At 45.1% G+C, this 17,584-nt stretch overlaps 4 protein-coding genes across 4 annotated transcripts in view; 3 read left to right on the forward strand and 1 right to left on the reverse strand.

Annotated features, from left to right (window-relative positions):
* The window catches only part of LOC126561420 (protein Smaug), a 469,519-nt gene that overhangs the window by 329,994 nt on the left and 121,941 nt on the right, over nucleotides 1–17,584 (forward strand). The gene's annotated exons all lie outside the window — the stretch shown is intronic.
* The window catches only part of LOC126562512 (protein hairy), a 579,505-nt gene that overhangs the window by 193,848 nt on the left and 368,073 nt on the right, over nucleotides 1–17,584 (forward strand). The gene's annotated exons all lie outside the window — the stretch shown is intronic.
* On the reverse strand, nucleotides 2,283–5,981 carry LOC126561108 (KAT8 regulatory NSL complex subunit 2). The gene is made up of 2 exons (XM_050217054.1): nucleotides 5,435–5,981; nucleotides 2,283–3,904 (listed from the first exon to the last, which is right to left on the reverse strand). Exons 1-2 carry the CDS (start codon nucleotides 5,979–5,981, stop codon nucleotides 2,283–2,285), a joined length of 2,169 nt encoding a protein of 722 aa, XP_050073011.1.
* On the forward strand, nucleotides 8,455–13,632 carry LOC126561353 (cyclin-T). The gene is made up of 9 exons (XM_050217455.1): nucleotides 8,455–8,651; nucleotides 8,784–8,901; nucleotides 8,976–9,186; nucleotides 9,301–9,346; nucleotides 9,410–9,500; nucleotides 9,576–9,737; nucleotides 9,810–9,966; nucleotides 10,060–13,085; nucleotides 13,150–13,632. The coding sequence occupies exons 1-9, from the start codon at nucleotides 8,470–8,472 to the stop codon at nucleotides 13,630–13,632; spliced, it is 4,476 nt and encodes a 1,491-aa protein (XP_050073412.1). The 5' UTR covers nucleotides 8,455–8,469.

Consider the following 17,584-nt stretch of genomic DNA (forward strand, 5'->3'; position numbering starts at 1 on the left):
CGAATCGAAATCACCGGGTGTGTTGGGCGAGAAAATCGAAATGACCAAAATTAGAAGACTTCTAACTTAAAACAAATTCACTAAATTTGCTTGTGTTTCTCGGGGGGGAATGGGGGATTAAAAAAAAATATTTAAACAAAATTACAACCGTAAAGGATGATAACCCCAACCGTTGACTGTAGCGCCTTGAAAGTCCTAAATAATGGAGGGGAAAAATGCAAGGAAAAAGCGGAAGGAAGAAAAACACCCATATATAAACGGTTCCACATCCAACTAGTGGAAGTAGCGAAGCAGAAATACAACCACAAAATAATATCAATTCAATAGTATTGTAGTGAGAGAGAGAAAAAAAGGAGATGGAAAACCGTGAAACACACGTTACGCGTAGAAAACAAAACTAGCAAAGAACTGGAACGGGAAAGGAGCAATTGTGGAGATGGATAACGATTGAAAGAAAAATTAAAATGCAAAAGTGATCTAGTTTGGCTGAGAAAACTTTATTCAAAACAAGAAAAAAAACATTATACATATATATACTTATATAAATATATATATACGTTGAATCCCATATTCAGTGAGAGAAGATGAACGAGAAAGGAAAGCAAAGGAATGAACTGACGAACGAACACCCATTATTGCTTATTGCAATGAATGTGTATGTGGATGGATATACAGACAAAAGAGGAAATGCTTTAATAATTAGCCAAAAGCGAGGAAAAGTGTGTTAGCAATTCGAAGCTGAGAAAAGTGACGACCGAAGTGTGAAAGGCAAGTAAAAAAGGGAATTGGAGGGCAAGCAGAAAAAGCACTACTGTAGAAGGAGGAGAGGTTTTTATATGTTTTTGTGTTATAATTCACATTTATCCGTGTTTTAGTTTCTCAAAACAACAAGAAAAGAAGAAGTATGCGCCATTACATATTGTCCTCATCAGCATAAGCAATTGTACGAAAATCACTCTAGCGCCGCACCTTCGAGGGCCCGCGGTGGCGTAAGGTTTATAATCACACTTTTGGTTCCTTTTAGCAATCGAACGCATCGAACGGTTGTTGTTATTGGCCGTTGTTGCTGCGGGCGTGAGGGATGGATTACGATTCAATTTTAACCGATTTTCCCACATGCCGCGACAAGCAAAAACGCAATACACACACACACACAAAAAGTATTTCAACAAAAATGATAATGAATAAAGAAACGGACAGAAAAACAAGGGAAAAACTCGGAGCGTCGTACTTGTGCTTGTGATGAAAGAAGTTGCATTTAGTGCATTGCAGAAGGCTGTTATTTGTTAGTAGTTATAATAGGTTGATTGATGGTACTCCGCTGGTTTGGATGAAAAAGCTGCATTTAGTATAAGGCTTTACGATGTGTTAAAATTACGCCTGGTGTAAGTCCTGACATGTTTGGGCGATCTTAAGCGTGACTGAATCCTATATTAACCTTCATAAGTTATTGAACCGGGACAAGCCAAGTAAAATGGATGCAACAATCGAACGAACGAATAATCCTAGAGTTGTCGTCTAAAATTTCCCCCATCTTGAGAAGAATACCCATTTTGAAGCATCATAGGGACGTACCCTGTTCGCTGGAAGACCTTCGCTTTCTTCACACGCCATGGAGGCTGCTTGGCTTAGCTCATTTTTTGGCCATCGTCAGAATAACTACTCCATTGAACAGCTTACATACACAGTCAAAAATACCTCACGACCTTAGCATTCCTTCGCTCAAAAATTCTTCCCCTCTTCGGCATATAGTAACATTTTTGTATTGCAAAAGTTAGATAAGTTTCTGGGGTAGGTAAGCGACATGATTTCACAGTTAATCCGTTCGTGACAACGTAGAAGATCTCACTCAACTCTTCAAGGTCGTTGCCGATAACTGTTCGTTTGCTCAATCCTTTGGTATGGACCATGTGCTATTTATACTACCAAGGCTATGGTGAGCTGGTCAAGGCATCAGAATGACACCACACGATGCAGCCTGTGATATCAGGTCATCAGGTATATGTGGAAAATTTAATCTCTTGAATTCAAGCATTAGGGTAATGCTCTACTGACCCAGGCTGCGAAAAGATTCATTATTTGCAAAGAAAATCACAAACACTAATAGTCAATCATACTGAAACTGATGTTTATTGATCATTCAACCTTTCTATGTGGAACGATACATGAAATCGACCAACTTAAGATCCACCCTCTAATAACTAAACGAATGCGAATGTTCTCCTTATGCTTCTTTTGTCTTAATGTGAGATTATTTTCAACAATGCATCTCACCACCAACTCTACATTTCTTTTCTATCTGGAGTATCCTTTAGTTTTCTTTGTCGCGTTGTTGGTGTTGTTGTTGTTCCCTTCGGTGTTTGTGTTGGTTCTTCCTGATCACCGACCTTTTCCTGTTGTGATCCAGACTCGGGAACTTCAACGGGCGCGGCTGTTTCTACAATCACTTCCTCATCCACCGTATTGGCCTCACTTTGTTGCGATTCTTCGTTTGAAACAATGGTCCCTGCTTCTTCTTCTTCTTCTTCAATCTTTGACTCCTCCTTTTTACTGTCTTCTTTAGCAACATTCTCAGCTGGCAGAACGCTAGTTTCTTGTGCTTTTTCATCCGGTTTTTCCTCGCTAACCTTCTCTCCATCACCCTTATCCGTATCGTCGGTTTTAGCCGTTTCGACAGCGGCTTCGGTCGGTTTTGGATTATTCCTAATAATAACATTAACCGGCAGTACATTATCTTCCAAATCGAAAGAAGGATCGTTCATCTGGGACGCGGTGATTGTAGCAGTGGCAGACACGTGTTCGATTACCGTGACAGTCGGTTCCTGTTTCATGTCCTGATTACCAGCTGGCTTGCTGCTCTCCGTTTCCTGATCTTCCAGCTTAGCCATAGCAGCCCGGGACGAGCGTGTATTACGGACCCGTGCAACCGGTGTTACAGGTTCCGTTTTGATAATCTTACGTTTATTTTCGGTCTTTACAGGCGTTTTTATGTCCACCTCGGAACTGGATGCGTTCGCATCCATATTTACACCCTTCTTATCCTCTAGCGTTTCAACGCTGCTGCTGGAAGCTTTCTCAACACCACCACCACCTACCACCGCCGTATTGGTCACTTCCATGGCACTGGTTTCGCATTCGCCCTCCGATTCGGATTCATACTTGCGCTTGTTAAATGAACGCTGTGCCGGTAGCTCCATGTGCAGCGGACAGGTCACATTCTCGAACAATCCGGCCAACGGTTCCTGACAAACGACACCACTCTTCTCGATGCCACACGCCCGGAACAGCACCTGCTTCTTGTCCTCGAGGATGTGTTTTCGGCAGTGTTTGCAGCATGGCAGCGTCCGCTCACCACACTTTACGCCACCCTCCGTGTACGAACACTTGGGCAGTGATGGAGGTTTCTGCTGTAAGCCTTCCGTTGCTTTGGCGCGCTTTTCCAAATATTTACGCTGGAGGATCGCTTCCACACCGTGCTTACGGTGGTATCGATTTAAACCCTTCAGCTTTTGGTACAGCAATCGTTCGCGAGGCGTTTGCTTGACCTGATCGAAGATACTACAGTGAACGTCACGTTCCGCACGAACATCCTTCAGATAGGTCCGACGCCGTTCGCGGAGCACGTGCTGCAGACGATGAATCTGTTCGATGTACAGCGTCTGCAAACGGTACAACTTCTCCTTCGTAATGCGCGTCACCTCTTCGGCGGTATAGATTCCGGCGTGCTTCAGCGGATCATCACCCTGCGAATCGACACTTTCATTGTCGGAATTGTCCATCTCGTGTGCTTTCCAGGAGGATCCGTACGTTGGATGAAGCATCAGCTCATCGTCATCGCTCGAATCGGAAGCATAATCCAGTACGGTGCGACCAGTATCGTTAATCGCAGTAACATCGACATCGACTGGAAGTAAAAAAAAAAAGCAAATTACGTTAGTGCGATCGTAGTAGGCGCATGACTCAAGCGTAATGTCAATAGAGGGAAGGTTTTGCGATTCACCCAATCCTAGGCCATCGGCTACCGAAATAGCCAAACCGATTTTTTCTTCGATTCCGGTTACTCGGAGATCCCGATTGCCTGAAATATGAAGTTTATCTGTTTGCTCGTGACAGGGTTATAATATTTACAAGGTTCGTTGACGTCTCTGTTTCGGCGATATGCGAAAGGTTGAACTGGCTTCTTTGCTCGAAATAAACAAACAAACGGTCCATTGTACTAAATATCGTTCAAGACGGTGCAGAGACGTCTGTCGCAAATAGATCAGGCGATTGATAAAACTAGTTAAAAATGGGACCACATTCATCCCGGAATTGTGGCAGCGATAATTTAATGCAATGCACTCGTACAAGCCTTGTGGACGTCTGTATTTACTCTACGTAAATACTAATTGCTACACACTGGTAAACCATCTTGTGGCCAGTATAAAAAGCCGTCAGCAACTTCCGATTAACTCGGAGAACATAGCAAGAAAATGAAGGGACTTGTACTACTAACGCTGCTTGTTGCAGGCACGGCCTTACTGGCCGAAGGACAGAACATCAACGTGGTGATAACGGGCAACGCCGACGGTACCATTACACTCGCCACTGCTGACGGTTCGCAGAGCGTCACCATATCTGCCAACAACCCGAACCTGCTAACCCAGCTGACTACCATTTTAAACACGATCATTGCTAACGCCTCTACGACGACTACTGCGGCACCGGCTACGACTGCAACTGCACCGGTCACTGCTGCCACCACTGCAGCAACTACGGCCGCCACAACGGTTGCAACTACAGCCGCTGCAACAACGGCTGCTACGACGGTCGCTACAACGGCCGCTACAACCACGACGACGGTGGCAACCACGACAACTACTACGGCCGCACCAGTTACTGGATCTTGCGGACGAGGAGGTGGCTTCCAAACAGGTTTAGGATTTGGTATCGGAGCAGGACTTGGCATCGGTGGATTACGTCTGGGAGGTGGATTATTTGGAGGAGTACGACCAGCCATCGGTACCGGCGGTATCGGAGGCTTCCAACCTGCGGGAGGAATCATCCCTGGAGCAATCAATCTGGTAGGACGTGGCCTTAGCGCCGGCATCAATACGGTCGGTAATGTTCTGTCGGCAAAGACTAACTTCGAGGGACGTACGATCTACAACGGTGGTACCGCTGGTGGTAATTTGGCTCAGACAGCTGGCAGTTTGATTGGAAATGCTGCAGCAGGTTTGGGCAGTGCCGTCGGTTCTATCCTCGGTGGTGTACCACGCGTTGGAGCTTCTGGATCCCTAAATGCTGGCGCAGGACTTGCCGTCAATGGCGGTTTCCAACGACCAATTATCTACGGTTAGTTTCTTCCAGTGGCTTACGAAATCGCTGTGACACACCAATCAAAATCTGAAATATACAAACATCTGTCTGCAATGTAAAGTGTCCGGGCTCTTACCGAAAGGATCGACCGATGGTGTTACGACGTCCACATCCGTATCATCATCATCTTCGTGCACGGTTATCTTTAGCGGTGTGCTACTGCCCATGTAATGCTGCTTAACTTTGTCCACCTTCACGTGGTGTGCCAAACCGTGCAGCAACGTTTCCGTTGTTTCCACCGGTACCAGCTTTCCGATGGTGGATTTCGTCTTTTTCAGCTGTGTTTGGCGGCTGTGCTCGAAGCAATAGTTGGAACCATAGTCTTTCTTTACGTCGTACATTGGGGACGGTTCCAGACAACGGCGACCGTTCGGGAATTCATATTCACACTGTTTGTACGGTGCATTCGGATCCTGTAGGATGTGCCGGAAGCAGTACACGTACGAATCCACCCGTGGCAGCGTACATTCGTACTGTGTGTTTGCACAGACTTTGGCTTTCTGTTCAATTTCTAGCTGAATTTGGGTGCGGAGTGCTTGTGCTTGATCGAACCCTTGACTTGAGCTGCTGCTCGGCCCAGCGCGGTGAGCTGTACGCCCTGCTTGCTGATATGTTGGACCCATTGTCCTGGGAAACGGAGAGAAAAGCAATATATTAACGAATATTTGATACAAGCTTGGATTAAAATCGTTTACCTTTGCTAAATGCACTTGGAAATGCTTCGAGAAGGGTGTTTTCACCAAGCAGCTTCGAAAACACGCAATACGAGCGAAAGCGACGCTTTGCTTTGGAAAAAATGGGATGTGACAGTTCATCACTATTTCTGATAATACCAGGCTGGTTCATTACAGTGAGAAGACGCCATTTTGGTTTCTGCGTGAGGTACAAACTGTAGTGCGAGATGTTGTTTTTAAACAATAGTTGATGAAATGGAGATTTTTCCAAGGTTTCCGTACAAATGGAAATATTTTCCCATGTGAAGTATACGCGGAAATTCGCTATACGCCATTACACTCGGTTCCGATTGATAGCGTATATAGGGGAGGTACTGTATTCGGAATGACGAAAAGATTATGAAAAAGAAAGCAATATTCACAATATCGTTGACTCTGTCATTCGGTTTCTTTCGCCATACTGAGGACAGGTAATGTTCATCTCACATGCCCATGAACCTTTGATTCTGGTGTTATTGTGTATCGTTCTTCGGCATCCGAACATCTCGCAGTTATGGTCCACAAGTGTTGTGCTCCAGGTCTAAGGCGGATAGTGAATCAACTCTTTCCGGTGATAAAGGGATGGAATAAAGGCGCAGCAGTGCAAGTGCAAAGAGTGATAAAGTGCATTGATTGAATAAAAATGTTGGGTTCTAAATACGAACAATAAATACGTCTTTTATTTTCGTCTTTTGAGCCCGCTAGTTAGACAGAACCGATAGTGAGAAATAAAACTCACCCGTGAGAGTGAGAATAAATTTGGAACCATATAGTGGCTAATGTGCATGCTTCGTCGGTGAATGAATGATGCACATTCATCTCACTTTTGGGTATTTTGGTTACCTGCAAGCATTCTGCCGAAACAAACCCCAGCTCATTAAATTCCACATCAGAAAAAAAATTTGAACATATTTGTTTGCAACTGTCATTGTTTATTTACCTCGCTGTCCATTCCGAACTGTCAAACCATACCGCATGATCCAGCCCGCACGCTCTATTGACCTTGGTTGTGAGGTCGGCCATTACGGAGTGAAAAACATATTTGTGGAGTGCATTTTTCTACACCAAAATAATACCATCCAACTCACATACCAGCAGCTGAATTCGGTTGCCTTGCCTTCCTGAACGTGCTAGCCACCGTTTCGGATAGTTTTTCAGTGAAGCAACGGCGGCCCAGCGCGTGCACGACACGATTTTCACAACCGGGCTCAAAGCAGAAGCCAAAGCCAGGCCCGTGAAGGGAGAGCGAATCACCCCGAACATAAAGAGACAAGCAAAAAAAAAAACGGCACGACACGACGTAAGAAGGCCCTCACTCTCGCACTCAGTCCCAACTGTACCGTTTTCCCCTCTCCCGTGATTCACACGCTTGCTAGTTGTTCGCTTTGCGGTCGAATGGCGTCTTGGGAAATTGGTGTGACGACAGAGGCTGCAAATGAAATGATGAAATAATTGTCCTAACTCATACACACTAAATGTACTGCTTGAGCGCTTGTCCCGGGTTTGCTGGAATTGACCGCGTGTGCGCAGTGGTGGCGACGGCAGCGGTGGCAGTAGCAGAGGTGGCAGTCTGCTTGCCTCGATGGCAGGAATAGCTGGCATGTCCACTGTTAGGGAGCTAGATTTCCTTTCCGCCCACTAGGTCGAGTACGGAGTCACGCAGGGTAACAAACATCTGTGACGTTGCAAAACAAAAATCACACTACCAACAATTGATCGCCATATTTTCGCTCTAGCGAAGGCGTGTGTGCGCGTGTGTGCGTGAAGACGGTGCGGGCTTGTGTTTAACGGTAACACGTCCGATCTAGTGTGAGTACGGTCGATAAACAAGGGGGTGCAAGCGAAGGTTGGTGCGAGTGTGTGTGTTGTGTTTGGAAGAGTGGATGGGTGTGTGTGTGTGTGCGTGCGTGAATACTACGGATCATCACGCACACAGCGACAAACGGCTTGTTCGCAACGCATCATCTGCTGAAAACGAGTGAAACAAGAAAGGTGGTGATACTAGTAGGCGGCTTCTATGTTTATTTCTACAAAACGTCACAAACCCACTGCTGATGGATAAAGTCAGCATTATAAACAACAATCTCAGTACCATTGTACCGGCGCATGAGGCTGTGGATATAACGGGAAGAGAAGAGTCCGCGCTAACTCCGGTGAATACAATCAACCTAGCCAGGGTCAGGGATGAATAAAGCCTTGGACAGTTTCCGAACACGCAGCAGAACGTAAGACACGTGTCACAAACCTGCTCGAGGACGCACTCGTGCTGACGTTCCGGTACGTTCCGCGTGGTTTTGGTATCGTGTCAAGCAACACGCTGGTTCCATCAGCCATCGGCGTGAAGGAAAGGTGACCGATCTCATTTCCAAACCATCAAACTCCCCCGTGATAACGATCGATGGCTTCTGGTGGTAGCGGAAGCGGAACAACGAGCAAGAACGATGACTCGAAATGGTACTTTACGGCCGAGCAGCTGGCGAGCTCGCCGAGCCGCAAGTGCGGGATGGACGCGGATCAAGAGCTTATGTACAGACAGCGTGCTGCAAACCTGATACAGGACATGGGTCAGCGGTTACAAGTGTAAGCATCCGGTTTCAAGCTCTTTTAATTACGCTCGCTGCAATGACTACTTGATAAGTTGTAGATTTTTGTCGCAGGAACGTTAGTATAGGAACCAACGGTGTATTCAGCAGCTTTTTTGTTCTTCCACAGATCACAACTATGCATCAACACGGCCATCGTTTACATGCATCGGTTTTATGCATTTCACTCGTTCACTCAATTCCATCGCAACAGCATAGCTGCTGCCGCACTATTCCTAGCAGCAAAAGTAAGTATCATTTGTTATTCTTCCGGAAGTGTTTCGGGATAGCGATTAAATGTCATGCCGTAATCCTGACGCAGGTCGAAGAACAACCACGCAAGCTGGAGCACATCATCAAGGTGGTACACATATGTCTCGGACTGGATGCACCGGATCCGATGCGCGAAAACTATGCCGAACAGGCGCAGGATTTAGTGTTCAACGAGAACGTGTTGCTACAAACGCTCGGCTTTGATGTGGCCATTGACCATCCACATACGCACGTAGTGAAAACCTGCCACCTGGTGAAAGGTAAATGATATTTTCCGAATCACCTGCTAACTTACCTTCTTTATCTAACGGGAATTAATGGTAACAAATAATAAAATAAATATCTGGAATTTATATCCTTGTCCATTTCCACAGCTTCCAAAGATTTGGCACAGACATCTTACTTTATGGCATCCAATAGGTATGTGTGAGCTAGTAGCAAGAATAGCGTTGACCTTAATCCTACACTGTTGGCTTCTTTTAGTTTACACCTTACAACCATGTGCCTGCAGTACAAACCGACGGTCGTGGCCTGCTTTTGCATTCATCTCGCCTGCAAATGGTCCCGTTGGGAGGTGCGTAACGAGATGTGTGTTGTAGGGAACTTAAACTAATTTTAGGCAAATTTGCCCCATCTCAACTCAACACAGATTCCGCAGTCGAACGAAGGCCGGCATTGGTTTCACTACGTGGACAAGACGGTAACGCTCGACCTGTTAAAGCAGCTGACGGACGAGTTTCTGCACATTTTCGATCGTTGTCCGACACGGTTAAAAAGCAAAATGAAATCGATACGGGCCGACTCGGGAGCGGTAAGTTTGGTCTGCCTTTAGACAAAAGCGAAATAGTTCCATTACTATAGCTTTACCCCCACTGCACTGTAGGAGGAATCTGGACGAAGAACAGGTGGTAGCAGTAGCAGTAGCACTACCAGCCTAATGGCTGCACCATCCACATCGTCGGTACAGCGCGGTCTTGATGAAGGTAGTACTGCCACATCGTCCACCTCTAGTCATCATCGTCCTAAGCAGGGTTCCAGCTGTAAGTATCTCTCGCAATGGACTCTTAGTCCTTAGTCCAGTCCAACGGATCGTTTATTAATCGCTTCTTTTCTTAACTCATTACTTACTTTAGCCGATATAATGAAACCACACGGAATGTCGTCTTCCGGGAGCCATCAAAAGATTCCTTCCTCATCGTCGTCTGGATCTCGATTACGTTCCGAACGGCCGCCTGTCAGTATCGCGTCCTCCGGTAGTCTGGCAGGACAACCGCAACAACAATCGCAACCACCGCCACAACATTATGGAAGTGGAAGCAGCAGTAGCAATAGTAGTAATAAAAGCGCACCATCGACTTCATCGCACCGAGGCAGCATGCCGATAAATGCTTCAGGCAGTGCGGTGTCGTCCCAGCGATCATCGTCGAGCTCAGCGGCAGGATATCAGCAGGGACACGATGGAAGCAAATCCCGCCAGCAACCGTCCTCCGTGGCTGGTATGATGCAGGCAAGCGGAGCGCCAACTGGTGCTGTTGTTGGTAGTGGTACCACGTCTTCTGGCTCTTCATCATCCATGCATTCCGGTTACAATCAGATAAAGGCGGAACGGCACAGCAGCAGTGGACAGAAGCTTCCACCCAAAGCACCTTCGTCCGGTTCTGCGCCCAACTATAATGCGAAGCTTCAGCAGCAACCACCTTCGTCTCTGTTTACCCATCCGCCAAGCTACAACCAATCAATCAGTGGCCGTACATCGAATCTTCCCCTGGCGGATCAGCAATCGTCGTCTAGCAGCAATAGTAGTAGTATTCAGCCAAAAACGGAACCTTCTTCCTTCCGACTGCTGGACGAATCGATCGGTCGCCTAACTGATCCGATGCAGATGTGTACGCCACCGAAGCAAAGCAAACCGTCGTCCATCTTTAGTCCTGATTGGAAAGATTCGCAGAATGAATCGTTACAGTCGAATGCTTCACTGCCGTCGAGTAAGTCGCGATCGAGTAGTGCTCACTACGGTAATGTGCCGGGAGCAGGAACATCGTCCGAACGGATGCTAAAACCACTGAAAGGAAGTCCAAGCAGCAAGAAACAACAACAGATGCAACAGCCGCATCATGCATTATCGCGTTCCGATGTGCAAAAGAAAGAGCGCCGTTTGGATAGCTCTGCCGGACAGCAGCAGCAGCAGCAGCAGCAACCGGCCGTTTCCGGTAAGCATCCGATGATGGGACACGATAAAAAGACGCTGATGCCACCAAGTTCCTCTGGTGCGCTTGCGATGGTCGGTGGAAGCAATACTAGCATTAGCAATACTGGTAGCAATAACGGTAGCAATAGTCATACTAGCCACAATTTAAAACGGTCGTTGGACGGTACGGTTCTACCTCCGAGTGCGCTGCCTGGGAACGATGGTACAGCGCTAGGAAATTTGACCGGCAACGGTGCGCCCGGTTCGATGGCAGCCAATACTCATTCCAGTGGCAGTAGTAGTAGCAGCGGCATGTCTTCGCAAGCGAAACGATCACATCCGAGCAACGAACAGATTCGGCAGGACGATGGGACTGATTTCCGAGAGCAGAAAATGCGCCGAACCGAACAATCCTCCAGCTCATCGTTTTTATCGGGCGGTTCACCATCGGACCAGTTGTTCAACTCATCCTTCGATTTGGCCAGCACGTTTGACAAGATGGACGATTCCTCATCGCTGTTTAATTTCAACGATCCTGGCTCGCTACTTTCGCAACCGCTGCTGAGCGACTCGAAGCCGTCCACGCTTGCGAAGAGTGGTGGCATCTTTAGCAACACAATCAACGGCATCGAAACGAACGCGGCGCTGGTGAGTAGCTTGCTGAAAGAAAGTCTGTTCAATGAGACGCCAAAGTTTGGATCACTGTACGGTGGTGCTGGATCATCGGGTGGTAACGAACCGGCAGCAGCCGCTGGTGCTACGATACGTTCTGATGTGGTGGATACAAAACCACTGATCGATACGAGTGTCGGAGCGATGGACACAAAACCACCTATTAGTTCGATGGAAGGTTTACACGGACTTCCACCGTCGTCTGTTGGCGGTCAGCAACAGTTGCCGGTTGTGAGTGGGGCAACTGATTCCACGGTTCCACCTTCCTATCCATGGGTAACGACAAATGCTGGTGCGACACTTCCGAGTGATGCTGCCGCGAATGTTGCAACTGCGTCACAACCCGCTGCTGCTGCTGCTGCTGCTGTCATCGATTCTACGCCGAGCCAACCGCCACTGGCGGCGGCTACAGCAGCCTCAACCGCTTCCGATCCCGACACAGATCAGGGTGCCGGTGGGCATAGGTCGAAATCGGAAAAGAAAAAGAAAAAGGAGAAGCACAAGCACAAGGAAAAGGACAAGACGAAGGATCGCGATCGGGAAGAGAAGAAAAAGCACAAAAAAGACAAAGACAAGCACCGGGATCGGGAACATCGGGAGAAAGGAGATCACCATGCTGGTGGTGGTGGCGTTGGTGCGTCGGATGTTGGTGGTGTTGGCCATACGCATGGTGGATCGCATTTGGCACAAGATCCACCACCACCTCCGGGACCGATAAAGATCAAACTAAACCGTGCGATCATTCCACCGGTAGCGGTGGACGGATCGGGTGCGGGAAGTTCCAGTGGTTCAGCAAACGATGGGTTGAAGATAAAAATTCCCAAGGATAGATTGTCCGGTTCGTCGTCGTTGCCCGGTGGACCGGCGTCAGGAGCATCAGCGTCAGGAGTTGGAGGTTCGCACGGTGGTTCGTCGCATGGTCCCAGCGGTGTTGGGGGAGGATCAGCGTCATTGAAATTAAAAATTTCCAAGGATAAAATAGAGCACTACAATATAAGCGCTCCAAGCGATGCAATTGGACAGCAGCCTCCACATCATACTGCCATTGGAGGTCCTGCTGGACTAGGTGCAGCAGCAGCAGTAGCAACAGCCGGTATTGGCATGGGTGGCATCAGCAATACCATCGGGGGAAGCAGCAGCAGCAGCAGTAGTAGCAGTAAGAAAAAGGACAAGGATCGTGATAAGGATCGTGAGAAAAGTAAGTCCAAATCATCTAGCTCATCTTCGGAACACGGAAATCGTCAAAATGGTGGCGGATCAGTGGCTCCCGGAAATAATAGTAGCAAATCATCTAGCAAGGTAAGCGGTAAAGCATTACTTTGTGCATGCGGCCTAAAAACCTAATTTATCCGCTGTTTTCCAGCATTTATCCACTTTACCACAGCAGCAATCGCAGCCCCAGCAGCAGCAATACGGTATATACAGTGCGAATCAATCCATGACGGCAGCTAGCGCCCCTATGGCAGCCGCCGGAATGGTACCGGCTATGCACGGTTATCATCAGGCCGGATTTGACTACCTTCATCAGCAACAGCAGCAACAATCAGTCGCTGCTCTACAGCAACAGCAGCAGCAACAACAGCAACAATTTTACTCCCAATATGGTCAGTTCGGGCAACAGCAGCAGCAACAGTTTCAGCAACAAATGGCCGCCTCCGGTGCCAGCTCGATGCTGATGAACGCATCCGGGGCTGGCGTTGGAGCAGGGATGATGGGGGGTGGTAAGCTTCCTGGACAACCGGGCGCGACGGTGGCGAGTATGCAATCGTCCTCGCTTCCACCGTACTATTACGGCGGTGGTTCCGGTGCGAGCACGGCCAACAATCAGGGCGCTGGTAAAAAATAAGAGCACTTCTTTTTAATTTTACTAGTACTGCTGTGTTTGTGTGTCAATTGTCCGCCCGCCCCGCGTTGACACATCCATTTTGGAAGGTTTTTTATTTCGTATCGTGCCCTTATTTGGTCCAGTTCTGTTAGATTTGTTTTTTCTATGTACATATTTTGGATCGATTTATATTACTTTCAACATTATTGTTTTTCGTAAGTATCGTGACGCGACGCACCATGTGTGATGGGCACGCGTACAACAAAGAAAAAAGGGCGCAAACCTGTCCTTTTACAGTCAGGATTGACCAGGAAGTGCCGAGAATCGGAAGGTGTTGAGTGTAAAGATTCCCATTTTTAAGATGCCTATTTTACATTTGATTTGATTACAAATATACATAAAGCAGAAACGTTGCTACCAACAAGGAGAAAAACAAAAGAAAAAGTGCTGTTAAATGTTTACCAATGTGTCGTTGTTTTGCAGCTAGCATTGTTTTTCTTTTTTTTTTTACATATTTTTTAACTACAGTTAATGTTATCGGCAAACAAATGTAAATGCAAATGCTGAAAAGCGTTCAGCCACGGGGCGAGAGATAAATTGTTGTTTGTTGCTGACAGTTGAACAAAAAAAAAAAAAAAAACAAAACAAAACTCTAGGCTCTGCTTAGTGGTCTAGCCGTAGTCGTGGATTTAACAGAATCGAAGTATCCGATAGGACTATCATCCAATCTGTTTACGAAGAAAATTTTACAGAGCCAGGCAGCAGCAGCTTTTTCTCCGAGCAGTCCAGTTGCGTTGTCTGCTGCCCATTTCGACGGAACTTTTTGTGGGTTTACGTTCTTACCAGGGAGGGTTTGCATAAACAAAGGTAACAGATTTGCACTTTAGGTTTATGACTTGTAAATGGTTAGACTGATGTCAACCGTGCGGAAGCGATAGTGACGATTTAATTTAAGTTAGTAGAAACAAATAACAAATTGAAGAAAAGAAAAAAACAAAATCTCTTATGATTGTCAACAATGTGTTTTTATTCACAATCGGTAAACTTCTTAGAAGTGTGTCATTTCGGAGAATTTTTTTCTGTTGTTAAATTATTGCATTAACTCTTTGCGCTTCTTCTGCTGCTTCGGCTCAAAATTGAGTGCTATGAAATTACTATTAACAGTACACAAGTAACAATAAGGGAAGAGAGAAAAAGAAATACAAATATGAAGAAACTCTTTAAACAGGAAATACACTGAGGGCATGGTTGTGTTAGTCTCACAGACGAAAGATATAATGACTGAGACGTGTAAAATGAGCTAAACATCCCTATATTCAGGTTAGGCTTCAAAATTTAATCACGAGTCAGACTCGTCCGATGCAGTAGTACGGCGAATGGTTAATGATATTATCAATCCAAAATTAAACTAAACAAAAGCAAACAAAAAAAGTTTAAAAATTGTGTAAAATTCAAGACAAAAAAGCAAAAAAAAAATCTATTATAGCAAAGAAACGGTTCCATAGAGCGAAAGTTATTCAAAAGTTAAACAAAATTGATAAGTATAGAAAACGGTACAAGCAAAGTATATCAATTCGGAGATGCTGTGCACGGGCGAGAAGCATTATTAAAAAAAAGGTGAAGGATATTGAGCTTGCTGGAATGTTGCTGCTATCTGTTGTACCCCCAAAGCATGGCGTTGCTGAGGATGATCACACGGTACGTGGGAAATAAAGGGTGAGATGGAGCGGGACGATGAAATGTTTGTGCATATTACACCATTTACCCCCTCCTTCTAAAACCTCTTGGATGCTTAACCTTCTTGTTCAGAAAACATTACGCTCTATAAAAGGCTAATAATCCATTACACAATCTATTCGCATTACCAATAATATCACGTGGAAGAAAGGACAGGCAGAAGCGAATTAACTGAATGCTTACTAAACGAAAAAGCCCTTTGAAAAATGAGGCTGGCGGACGGTGGGAAAGCAATAGAAATAATCCTATCATACGAGAGTTTAGGAAGGGATGTGGAAGGATAATCCTACAAATTACAAACACACATAAACACACGTAACCATCAAACAATGATTGGTCACAATTGGTCAAAACAAACACGCACTTTGCAAAACAAGAGCAAAAACTGCGTAAAAACAGTAAACTAAGTAAATACTAATGAAACCTACATGTTGGCTAGAGAAAGAAGTTGCAAATGCAACCAAACAAATGCTATAATTAATAGCGGAAACAACAGCAAACAGGAGAAGACGCATACAAAATAGTAAAAACAAAAAAGAGGAATACCATTTATGCTAACTACCCTCACAAACAATATAACGTACACAACCAAAAATCCAACCACGGAAAAAAAAACACAACAAAACACTCGAACCGATAAGTCTGATAATTAGATGGAAACTTTAGTAGATGACGACGGAAGGAGAAGGAAGGTGGGTGAGGTGGAATTCGCATCAGAGGCGTGCGTGTGTGTATGTGTGCGCGATAGTTAGTCCATTGAGAGTGAGAATGAGTTTAACGAAGAAAAAACAAAAAAACGTGACGCAAAGAAGGAAATAAAAGAAAGGTAAAAAATATTCAAAGAAGTATATAATTAATTTGTAAACAAAAAAATAAATGAAACGTACACGCAAGCGATAAATTGGTAAAAAGTAATTTTCAGTAAAGAAAACAGTAGCAGCAATCTGTATGGGGCCTCGTCCATTTGTCATTGGCGTAAGAAAAGAAAATGAATTGGATGTAATACCTTCGATTTCCGAATTTGACTTTAAACCAACCGTATCGGATTTATAACTTCCATCATCTTAGCGAAGGGATCGAATTTAAATGGGCTTTTTTCTATGGGAAAAGGCTAGGGCTAAGAATGTCCATTGGTACGGTAATCGATTGTGGTCATGAGCAAATGGTATAAACTACTAACAAACAAACTATTTAACGGAAATCAACTAAACCAACAAACAAAGAAACATACAAATAGAGCTGACGAAAGAAGTGGCGCAAACACACAGCGAGCAGAGGAGGGGAAGGCACAGGAAAAATCGCAAATATGCGTTTACGTGCAGGCGAGATTTGAAAGAAAGTTTAAATAAAAAAAAAAACAAACAACAGCTAAAAGAAATCAATCGAACGAAATGGTAAACTTAAACGTGTATATTCATTAAGCTTATTTTCTTTATTTAAGAATGAGTTAGTGGTTTATTTTTTAATATTTTCTAGTTCGACAAATTGTCGAACCGTTTGCGTTTTCCCCCCATACCTGTTCTTTTTTTGTTGGTTTGAATAAATAAAATAGGAAATACAATTTACCAGCATCTTCTTGTGTTTGTAATATTTTTTCTATTTAAAATTTAATTAAAGGTTTATGGCGAATTTACTATTTCACTGTTTTTGGACGAAAGACGTTATCGGCGTTATGCTGGTCAGGCGTTACTGATCCGTTACATGTCGCAATTGCATGCAAAAACAGCATCCAAGTAAGTGCAGCACAGTGTTCGATGGAATAATTGATCAAGCAATTCCCCCTTAATTCGTATTGCTTCAATAAAATTAATTTAAATAAATGAAACTAAAAGAAGAGTGTAAATATTACAAAAATGTAAACAAATAAATAATTTATAACTCACACCCAATGTTTCTGTTTGATGTTGTCTACGGGGTTTCTCTTTCAATTTCACTACCAAAACTTTCCATTCGGTTAATATTAATCTATTTAATTTATTTTTTATTTGTTTTTGTAAAAGGATCGCTAAAAATCATCCCCAAACATACAGCTCAAACTTCGATAAATCATTATATGCAAATTCCAGCAAAAAGTGAGCTTGACAAGACCATCTTTGCGATATAATCTTGCCCCACTGTACCCTACACAGGGTTGCAGGGGTTTTCACATCTATGTTCCGCACAACAGGGAAGGTGCCAACCGACCAGCGTACGCCGGTCACATTCTCGAACGAACCACCGAACGCGCCTAACGCTA

This window comes from Anopheles maculipalpis, chromosome 3RL, assembly GCF_943734695.1.
Source record: "Anopheles maculipalpis chromosome 3RL, idAnoMacuDA_375_x, whole genome shotgun sequence".
NCBI lineage: Eukaryota > Metazoa > Arthropoda > Insecta > Diptera > Culicidae > Anopheles > Anopheles maculipalpis.